Source organism: Trichechus manatus, unplaced genomic scaffold (genome assembly GCF_000243295.1).
Source record: "Trichechus manatus latirostris isolate Lorelei unplaced genomic scaffold, TriManLat1.0 scaffold00113, whole genome shotgun sequence".
NCBI classification, from domain to species: Eukaryota; Metazoa; Chordata; class Mammalia; order Sirenia; family Trichechidae; genus Trichechus; species Trichechus manatus.
The window spans coordinates 9480606-9491407 of record NW_004444049.1 but is presented as its reverse complement, the minus strand read 5'-3'; the positions used below and the strand labels follow the sequence as shown (position 1 = coordinate 9491407).

At 54.8% G+C, this 10802-nt stretch overlaps 1 protein-coding gene across 1 annotated transcript; it reads left to right on the top strand.

Annotated features, from left to right (window-relative positions):
* The first annotated feature begins 1604 nt into the window (after nt 1–1604).
* SAXO4 (stabilizer of axonemal microtubules 4) lies at nt 1605–10802 on the top strand. The gene is made up of 12 exons (XM_004383947.1): nt 1605–1713; nt 2107–2224; nt 2554–2707; nt 3076–3204; nt 3801–3864; nt 4311–4423; nt 5532–5591; nt 5760–5846; nt 6375–6488; nt 6571–6665; nt 10039–10203; nt 10733–10802. Exons 1-12 carry the CDS (start codon nt 1605–1607, stop codon nt 10800–10802), a joined length of 1278 nt encoding a protein of 425 aa, XP_004384004.1.

The following is a 10802-nucleotide window of genomic DNA, read 5'->3' as shown; positions in this document are numbered from 1 at the left end:
TGCACCACCCAGCCTCTTTAGCCAAAAATACCTGTTTCTGTGGAGTCAATTCCAACTCATAGCAACCCTATCGAACAGAGCAGAACTGCCTGGTAGGGTTTCCAAGGAGCAGCTGGTGGATTCGAACTGCCAACCTTATGGTTAGCAGCCAAGCTCTTAAACCCTGTGCCACCAGGGCTCCTAGTAAACACAGTAAATGTTAATTTACTGAAAGGCATGGAGTGGGGTCTGGACCCACTCACATTTGAATCCCAACTGTGCTGTTTTCTGAGTGTGCAATCACTGGCCAGTCGAGTCACTGCTTGTCTAAGCCTCGTTTCCCCCTGTGAAAACAGGGATAACAATTGCTACCTGGAAAAGCTGCTCAGAGGACTGGAGATAAAGGATGTAAAGTGTCTGGTGAGAAGTGAGGTCTCAATAAATGGGAGTGATTACTCAGGATTATAATTTATTTCATGTTACTCAGACAGCAACTCTTCCTGCCTCTTTCGAAGGAGACTGGGAACAGGCCAGAGCCACAGGAGGCAGAGTCCTGCCTGGGCAGTTCCTGCACACACCCTCCCTTGGCCAAGTCAGCCCCTGGGCCAGGCCTGGAAGGGCTTCGGAGGTCTAAGGACGCCGTTGCTAGGCGCTGGTTGCTAGGCAATGCACTGTTTCTCCAGGCTGGGCCACCTCCCGGAGGGAAGGCCTGGGCTTCTCTGGCTTGGCTCCTGCCTCCTACAGCCTCTCCCCCAGCCTCAGAGCTACCTCAGAGGGCAGGTGAGGGTGGGGCCAGCTGCTGTCGGGCCCTGGGAGAGCACATAGCCAACTTATAGTGGGAGGCAGCAGGCAAGGCAAGGCGGAGGAGCTGAGGGAGAGACCGGGCCCCGGGGCTGAGGGTAAGCGTCTGAGCTGGGGAGGCTAAGAGTTCCCCAGGCAGGAGGTTGCCCAGTCACTCCTTCCCTGAGAGGAGGGTGTGTATACGTTGAGATCAGGGGCTGAGGGGTCAAGTACCCTGGGTCTGAATCCAGCTCTGCTACCTCCCGTGAGAAAATCCTTAATCACATGTTGTGATTAAGAGTCAGGATGTTGTTGTCAGTTGCCCGTGGAGTCCATTCTGATACATGGCGGCCCCACGTGTTACAGAGCAGGATTTTCAAGGCTGTGAACTTTTGGAAGCAGATCGCCAGGCCTGTCTTCTGAGGCACCTCTTGGGTGGGTTTGAACTGCCAACTTTTTGGCTAATAGGCAAGCTCTTAACCGTCTGCACCCTGTAGGGACTCCTTACAAAATGGGATAACCAAAGAAAAAACCAAACCTGTTGCCATCGAGTCGATTCCGACTCATAGCGACCCAATAGGAAGAGTTAATAGTAAGATGTAGGGAAGATGCACTGAGACACAAGTAAATACAAGTTTTGATGGGTGTGAGTTCTTTCCTCAGTTTGGGGTGTAGATGCAGAAGAGCAGAGTGCCAGGGGAAGGGGCCAGCCATATGGGGGTCGGTTGTCGCCTCTGTGGTCACCCCATGGGGGTCTGGGACAGGTGCGGGGCCCTTTGCGCTACTGGGCTGACGAGCCCCTTGTGGTTTCTTCCCAGGCCCCCCTGGGGGCCCCCCACAGCAACATGATGGGGAAACTCCCCCTGGGGGTTGTCTCCCCTTATGTGAAGACGAGTTCGGGGGGCTGCTCGGACCCCCTGAAATTCTACGCCACCAGCTACTGCACAGCCTACGGTGAGGGCACCTTGAGGGAGGGACCACCTCTAGGACCCTGGATGGCAGGGCAGCCCCACCCTCTCAGTGACCCCATCACACTACCTCAATGGTCCCTGAGCCCCCCCAAGGACTTGTCCACACCTGTACCGTCAGTCTGGTCCCACTACACTGCCCCTTCCAAATTCTGTCACTGTGATTCTGACCCTGTCCCTGTCATCGACTCCATTTCCTGCTGTCATAATCCAGAAGGGCGGGGCTTTCACACACTCATCCCTTCTGTGGATCTGTGCCTTCCCCGTCACAGGTACCCCCAGGCCCCTTGGGGGGATGCTGGTCCTGTCTGGGGATTCCCACTCCTTTCCTGGCTCTGCTGATCCATGGTCCCCATGTCTTCCATTTCCCCTCTGGCAGGTCGGGAGGAGTTCAAGCCCCGAATGGGCAGCCACATAGGCACAGGCTACAAGTCCAATTACCTGCCCCTGGTCTCATACCAAGCCAATCTCGATGCCCTGGACAACCCATCCATGGGGTACAGTCTGTACAACTTCCTTCTCTTCAGCACCTGCCCTGCTGGGCCTTAGCTCTCAGGCATATCAGAGCTCCTCAGAACAAGCCCGGGCTCCATGGATGGGCCCCGAGACCTGGAGGCACAGAGCCTGGCCTGGCCTAGGTCTGGGACCCTGGGTGACTCAGGACATGGTACCTGGCCCGGGGCCCAAAGGCAGGCAGATTCCTGAGGTTTCTGTGGGAAGGGCTGTGGGAGAGGGGAAGTTCCTGGGGAGAGGCAATGCAGACCCCAAAGAATAAAGGCAGGTGGCCCTGGTGGTCCTAGATCCTGCTCTACCCACACCCCTCCAGGGAACAAGTCCGGAACAATTTCCAGACAGTGACCAATCAGAGTTACCGCCCGTTGGAGGTGCCTGATGGCAAGAACCCACTGCCCTGGAACATGCACCAGACCTGCTCTGGCTATGGGCGGGAGAAGCCCAACACAGGGCCCTCCACCAAGGAGGTCAGTGTTGGGCCAGGGCCGAAGAGATGGGGGAGAAGCACTAGGAGGTGGGAACAGCTGGGACTGCACTGCCAATAGTTGGTCAGGCTGAGATGACCAGGCATGGAGGGGAGGAGCCACAATGTGGGGATCCACTCACTTTTATCATCTGTGTCCTTATTGTCAGGACATGCAATTCTACCCTGAGTGCTCTGTGAGTGCTGTAGGGCTCTGAGCAGATGAGGACAGGATCTGACTTCATCGTAATGGGGATCCCTGTGGCTGTGATGGAGATACTCTGTAGGGGTCAAGAGCAGAATCAGGGTCAGGAAGTGACTGCCATCCCCTCACCTGCCCCTAGAGGGTAATTGACTGCTCCCTCCCTCCAGGTCAAGAAGGTCCATTTCGATACCCAGGAGCATGGGGCCCAGGCCATCACAGGGCTGGAGCCCAAGGAGGTGCCCCTGCTCTACCAGCAGCAGGGCAAAGGCACCATGGAGTGGGAGAATGCTCGACATGTGAGTGGGCAGCCCAGGCGTAGGGCTGCGGGCTGGGCAGAGGGACCTGTCTGCCTCCTTCTCCCTGCACCAGACAGGAACTGCACGTCTCACCCAAGGAGCCAACTCAGTGTGGACTCTGGACACCATGAAAAATGGGAGGGCAAAGGATTTGATATTTGACATTTCCATAAGAGCATCAAAGTGGTCATCACGAGCTTCCTTACACATATTTTATGGCTTAACACCCAAGCCTCCTTCTCTCTCCTGCCCCATCCAGACACCCCAAGCCCAGGGCAGTTGTGAAGTGAGTGTCCATTTTCTTCCATCAGCTTCTCCTTGTTTAGACCCTTCTGGTCTAGGTCCTGGGGGCTCTAGGTTCAGTTGTTCATTCCTAGGAGCCCAGTGTGGTACGTGACTTAGCATTCATTGCCATGGGAGAACTGCATTCTCGTGGTGCAATTTCTGGCTCTGTGATGCCAGTCAGAGAGGGATTCATGGTGGAGGTGCAAGGCAGCTCAGAGCACAGACAACCCAAGAGCTACCACCACCACCAAACCCACCCTGGGCCCTGGTCTCCCTTGTGTCCCCCATTACCCTGCCCCTCTCTGTTCCAGGGCCCTCGATTCATGACATCTGAGTACAACTCCAAGTATCTCAATGAGCCCTCCAACCAGCCAGGTAGGCCCATGTCTGAGCTCACATCTCCCTCCCGCTGCACCTCCCTGCTCCCTCCACCTCTAGGAGAGGCTCCCAGGGGGACCCGGAGCTGGTGTAGGACCAAGAAGATACCTGTGGAAGAAAGAAGGACATACAGGTGGCTTGGGAGAATGGCATTCCCCAGGCTGACCTCTGTGCCTTAGGGCTGCTGACCCCCAGAGGAAACTTCGTTGCTTAGGAGGGCTGCATGGGCCTGTCCATAGCCTTCTCCTGGCCTGTTGGCCCCCACCCTTTCTCTACCCTCCTCTCTTGTTCCCTGGCCTGGACTCTGGAGTCCTCTCCTGGGGCCCATGATCCTGGTGGGTCAGGTCTCCAGATGCTTGGATTCAGGTCACTTTCCACCTACCTGAAGTCCAGGAAGGTGGGGCAGGTGGCCTGGGGACAGCATGGGGGGCTGTCTCTTGCAGATCTCTTGCAGAAGAGATCGATTGGTGCCAAGGAGGAGACTGGCTTCACTGAAGAGTCCACCAAGAACCCCATTGTCTTCAAGCCGCCCTCCCAGGTCCTCCCTGGGGACCCCGTAAGTCAGGCTAGGCCCCGCCTAGAATCTCAGGGTACTGAAGGACCTCAAGTCTAGAGCCTTCTGGCTTTTTTTTCTTTTAAATAATTTATTTTATTTTTGTTGTTGTTGAGACTATAGACAGCAGAACATATACCAATTCAACAATTTCTACATGTACAATTCAGTGACATTGATTATTGCCCCTAAATTTCTTATCTAAGCTTTTGAATTTCTGTTGTCAATTTGATCCCATATAGTTTTTTAAAACAGCACAATGCTCAAGGCAGACATTCTTTACTAATTAAGCTAAACTATTGTTTGGTTTCAAGAAGACGTCAGGGAATATTTTTGGTTTAAGATTATCTTACGTCAATAGTTTTGGGGATGCATAAGCCTCCATGGCTCCAGAAAGTCTGGATTCCATCAGAATTTGAAATTTGAAAATTTCCCGCTTTTGATCAGGACTCTTCTACAAAATCTTTGATGACAATGTTCAGCAATGGAGGGCTAGTGGCTTTTAAAAAAATGTGAGCTGTAGACTTCTTAGTTCAAACCCAAGATGGAAGAGCAGTTGTCGTGGGTGGAAACCACTGTTTTGGTCCAACTCCCCCATTTAACAGATGAGAAGAATGAGGCCCAAAGAGGAGAAGTATAGCCAAGTTCACTCAAGAGTTCAGACAAGAACCCTGGCCTGTGGGTTCCATCATGTCTTTCCCTCCTTTCTTCCCAAATCCTTCCCTTTCCTCATTTACCCCAATTACATCCATTTGTACTGAGCTCTCCCTGGGTGGCACAGATAATTTGTGTTTGAACTAATTGAAAGGTTGGCAGTTCACACCCACCCAGAGGCGTCACAGAAGAAAGGCCTGGCAATCTACTTCTATAAAGATTACAGCCTTGGAAACCCTATGCAACTCAGTTCTACTCTGTAACACATCGGGTCGCCATGAGTCAGAATCGACTCAAGGGCAATGAGTTTGGTTTTTTTCTCTTCTGTGCCCAGCCGCAGTGGGGGCCTGGAAGCAGAGGAGGGTTGGGGGAAACCAGCTTCACTCAGAACAGGGAGGGCAAGAGGCCCATCAGCCAAACTGCTGGGCTGACACTCCTCTCTGGGCCTTTTTTCTAGACTCTTCTCCCGGGCAGGAGTGTTACTAAGTCAGACTTCCTTCCCATGACCCATGCTCATGTAAGTCAGAGCTGAGCTGGTGGATGGGGGCAGTGATCAGGGCCTGAGTGGCACCCATGGGCTGGAGGTCCTCCTGTGGGGGCAATTAGGGCATCACTCTGGGAACCTGCCTGGGCGGTGGGAGGGGCGGCCATATGCTTGTGCCAGCGGCCTCTTTGCCTCCTCCAGGGAGATGAGTTCCTACCTGGATTGGCCAGAGGCTCTGAGCGTGAGACTGGCTTCAGCCGAGTGAATGAAAAGATCCTGAACCCCAGAGTGAGTGACCCTGGAGGACTTCCTCAGAGAAGGGCGTAGTCAGAGTGGAGGAGTCAGGGAGGCTTCTTGGAAGATCTGGCATTTGGGCGGGACATTGAAGGATGGGAAGAATTAGGATATTTGGAGATGGGGAGGAAGATCCTCCCAGGAGGAGGGTTAAAGGCCTGGGGGCTGGAAAGTGAGAGATCTGTTCTGAAATAGTGAAGTAGGCTGCTAACCAAAAGGTTGGCATTTCAAGGCAACCCAGAGGCGCCTTGGAAGAAAGGCCTGGCACTCTACTTCCAAAAGATCAGCCATTAAAAACCCTACCCTATGGAGTGCAGTTCTGCTCTGACACGCATGGAGTCACCATGAGTTGGAATCAACTCAATGGCAACTGGTTTGGTTTGATTTTTTTGAGGAGGAGGACCAGGGAGAATGGGGCTGGGGTTCAGTTGGGGCTGTGTGTGTTTCTGCCTGCGCTCCCTCCATCCTTGCTGTCCCACCCTGGCCACCTCAGCCACCTTCTTGTGGCTCTATCCCCTGCAGGTGCCCCCTCCTTGCCCGGAACCCAGCAGGATGAGCCACTGGCAATTCCAGCCACCCCAGCGGATGCAACAGACAAACGTTGCTATGCTTGGCCGGGAGACCGTGGGGAAGAAAGTAAGGCTTGGTACACCCAACCCCCATCCCGAAATCCTCACCCTCTCCTGGCCTGACAACCCCCTCTATCGTTCTTCTGCAGGAGCCCACTGGGTTCAGCCTAAACAACCCCAGCTATGTCCGGAGCTCCTATGACCCCGACATGGATAATCAGTACCTGACCACCTACAACCAAACGTGAGCCCCGTTCCCTGCCCAAACCTGGGGGTATGAGCCTGGCACCCATTTTACAGACAGGGAGGCTGAGGCTGGGGCAGGTAAAGTGATGAGCTCACAGCCTCTTGGAGAAGACCAAACTGTCTTAGTGTGGATTCCTCCAGAAGCCAACCCTGAGCCAAGGATTCACGTGCCAGCAGTTCAGTGGGGACAAGGGGGAGCCACGAAGCGGAGCAGGGAAGGGAAGGCAGCCAATTCCAGGGATGTTATTAAACCAGAGAGCCCACAAGGAGACTCTAGAAAACAGTGCAACACACACAACTGGGAATTACTGCAGTCAAGGGTGAGAGAGCTGGGGTAATTATACGCCACATCGACCTCATTAGTTAAGGGCTGTCCCCCGGCACAACATTAAATTCCAGGTACTTCCTTGCTCAGGCAACTCCTTGGTTTTTCAAGGTAGCCCTCCCCCTCTCTGACCGTTTCCTCACGCTCCTCTCTCCCCATCCCTGCTCCAGGGTGGTGGTGTTAACGTGTGCCATCAAGTTGATTCCAACTCATAGCGACCCTATAGGACAGAATAGGACAGACCCATTGGGTTTTTTTTTTTTTTTAAATAATACTTTATTGTGTTTTCAGTGAAGGTTTACACAGCAGCTTAGGTTCCCATTCAACCATTTCTACGCAAAGTTTTCAGTGACATTGGTTACATTCTTCACATTGCGTGAACATTTTCATTGTATTTCCATTCTGGTTGTTCAATTTCCATGAATCTAGTTTCTCTGCCCCCTTACCTTCTCATCCTTGTTTTAAAGTAAATGTTGATGGTTTGGTCTCATATAGATGAATTTTTAAAACAGCACAGTACTGACGGGTGATATTCTTTATTTTGTGAGCCAATCTGTTATTTAGCTAAAAGATGACCTCAAAGGTTAGTTTCGGTCCAAGGCTTAAGGAGTGTCTCAGGGCAATAGCCTTGGAGAGTCCTCCAATCTCAACTGGTCCAGTAAGTCTGGATTTTTTTAAGAATTTGAAGTTCTGTTCCACATTTTTCTCCCATTTGATCAGGATCCATCTATCTTGGCCCTAATCAGCAGTGGTAGCCAGGCATCATCTAGTTCTTCTGGTCTCAGGGTAGATGAGGCTGTGGTTCATGTAGACTAATAGTCCTGTAGACTAGTTTTTTCTTTGAGTCTTTGGTTTCCTTCTTTCTCTTTTGCTCTGGATGAGTAGAAACCAATAGTTGTATCTTAGGTGGCCGTCCCCATAGGGTTCCAGGCTGAAATCTTCACGGGAACAGATCGCCGAGTCTTTTCTCCTGGGGAGTGGCTGGTGGGTTCAAAGTGCAGACCTTTCGGTTAGCAGCTGACCACTTAACCATTGCATCACGAAGGCTCCTTCTGCTCCAGGGTACCTCATGGAATTCATTCTTTCAACGGATTTTAACTGAGTGCCAACTAGGTGGCAGGCACTGTTCCAGGCACTGGGAATAGAAAGAAAGTCTCTGCCCTTGCAGAGCTCACATTCAGGCAGAGGGAGGAGGCATACACAATAATCAGCCATTCAGTGACCCCTCACGTGGGTTAGGCAGTGGTAAGCTCTATGGAACAGGCTGAGCCAGTGAGGGGGACCCGGAGGGGTGGTGTGCGGCATGGGTTGAAATGTTCAGTTGGTGGTCAGTGTAGGCCACCTTGAGAAGGTGACACTGAGCAGAGGTGAGGGCGGCAGCCACAAGAACAGGTGAGGGAGGAGTGTTCTGGGCACAGGGAACAGCAGTGAATGGGCAATCACAGAGGCCCAGATGGAAGGCCTTGGTTGTCCTCTGAGATGAACCCCAGCTCTTTGGGATGGGGACCTGAGGCTCAGAGAGGAGAAGCGTGTGCCTGAGCTGCACAGAGACCCATGGCAAATGTGGGATTTGGACTCAGTGTCTTGACTTCCAGCTCTGTGGCTGCTTCTACTCCCATGGAGGGAAAGGGGCAGAGGCTGGCTCTGGACTTGGGGGGACAACTATGTCCCTGCCCGTCCTTGGGCAAATGCCCTCCTCCTGTAGCTCCAACAGACCCCCAACCCTGAGCCATCTCTGCTGGGTCCCTCCCCTGCCCTTCCGGAGTTTCCTGAGCCCCCACCAGGTGCTAGGAGCCCCCAGGGGCTGCCATCACTGACCTGCATTTATCTATCCACACCCCCCTTCATCAGCTCAAGGCAGGCCCGAGTCCCGCTCATCTCTGCATCATCAGAACCTGGCCCAGCGCTCAGTGAATCTTGGTAGAATGGAGGAGAGAAACAAATAAAACAGGGTCTCCTTTGCTCCCCCAAATGCTTACAGGCTGGGGAGGGAGGCACCACTAAGTACTTTATGATTGAAATTGCTGGGGTGGGGGCGAGGCACAAAGAAGGGGAACCTAGCTCAGGGGGAGGGCACGGGTGAGGCCAAGGACTAGGGCCAGGGTCAGAGGGAGGGCCAGGGCCAGGGCAAGGGCCAGGGTGAGGGCCAGTGCTAGGGTGAGAGCCAGGGTCAGGGTGAGGGCCAGGGCTAGGGTCAGAGGGAGGGCCAGGGCCAGAGTGAGGGCCAGGGCCAGGGCCAGGGTGAGAGCCAGGGTCAGGGTGAGGGCCAGGGCTAGGGTCAGAGGGAGGGCCAGGGCCAGAGGGAGGGCCAGGGCAGGGCCAGGGTGAGGGCCAGGGCCAGGGCCAGGGTGGGGGTGAGGGTGAGGGCCAGGGCCAGGGTGAGGGCTAGGGACAGGGTCAGAGGGAGGGTCAGGGCCAGGGTCAGGGTGAGGGCCAGTGCCAGGGCCAAGGCCAGGGTGAGGGCCAGGGCCAGGGCCAGGGCTAGGGTCAGAGGGAGGGCCAGGGCCAGGGCCAGGGTGAGCTTCCTGAGTGAGGTAGCCAAGTGGATGGGGCTTAGGGGGTGCTGGGCAGAGGGCAGAGCATGGACAAGGCAGGAAGGCTGGAGGGATGTGAGGGCAGTTTGGACCGCTGGAGCCAGGATTCCTGCTGTAGAGCCGCCAGCTGGAGAGGCTGCAGGGGCTGAAGAGGCTAGTGGCCGCCTTGGGGCCATGGCTGTGGACATTTCCTTGGTGGTGTGGTGGAGGGTCCCCTAAAGATTGCATGCCAGGGAATGGTCAGATGTGCACTTTTGAAATACCTCCTAGGGATAAGGACCGAGGCAGGGAGGCTGGTTAGGAGGCCGCAGCAGGTTCTACCAGACAGAGTAGCATGGCCTGGTCTGCTGCACCAGCTGTGGCTACCAGATGCGGGAGGAGGCTGGATGGAGAGTCTCAGGCTGGGGTGCTGGGGTGGTGGGTGGATGATGCGGGGGATGGATGACAGTGAGATTGAGCCTCCCCTCAATGGCAACCTCTGCCCACCCTCCCCCCCCCCCGCCCCGCCTTAGGTACTTCGAGAACATTCCCAAGGGTCTAGACCGGGAAGGCTGGACTCGAGGTGGCATCCAGCCCCAGAAGCCCGGAGGCTACGCCCTCAACCAGCCAGTCACTCGCATGGAGCCCATCCCCAACCCTACGGAGAGCCTGCAGCGCCTGCACCCACACGTGGGAAGGTAGCACCCCCCAGGCCTCTTCCTCAAGTTCCAGCCTCTCGGTCTTTACCGCCTCCAGATCTTTCTCCAGACGGTCCCCTGCCTTTCTTCCGTTCCCCCATCTGTCTGTCTGTCCGTCTGTCTGCCTGTCTCTTTCCTTCTCTCTGGCTTTGCTTCTTCCGATTCCATTCTTCTGCCGGCACAGACAGACTCCTCCCGCCTTCCTCCTGCCTCCCCACCTGCTCCTGGGCCCAGGCTTCTGGCAAACCTTCCCTGATTCCCTGCAAGCTCCCCGCCAGGCTCCGTGTGTGTGGAGGGGGGATCCAAAGATGAATGGACTGTGGTTCCGCCTCACTCGTGATTCGTCTCTGCTCAATTCCATTCCGCAAAGTTTATATTTATACAACGGCGCAGAGTTGGCAAGCAAGACTGTTTGTGGCTTGGCAGCCAGCCACGCAGGGAGGAGCAGCAGAGAGAAGGTGCAGGCCTCACGGCCCTTTGAGGCTGCACCCACCCCACCCTCATCCGTGCCTCCTTCTTGTCCCCGCAGAACCCTGACCTGCGTTGACCGCTTCTATCGAGACACACCTCACAGCAGTCGCTTCACCCCGCCCAGCTGA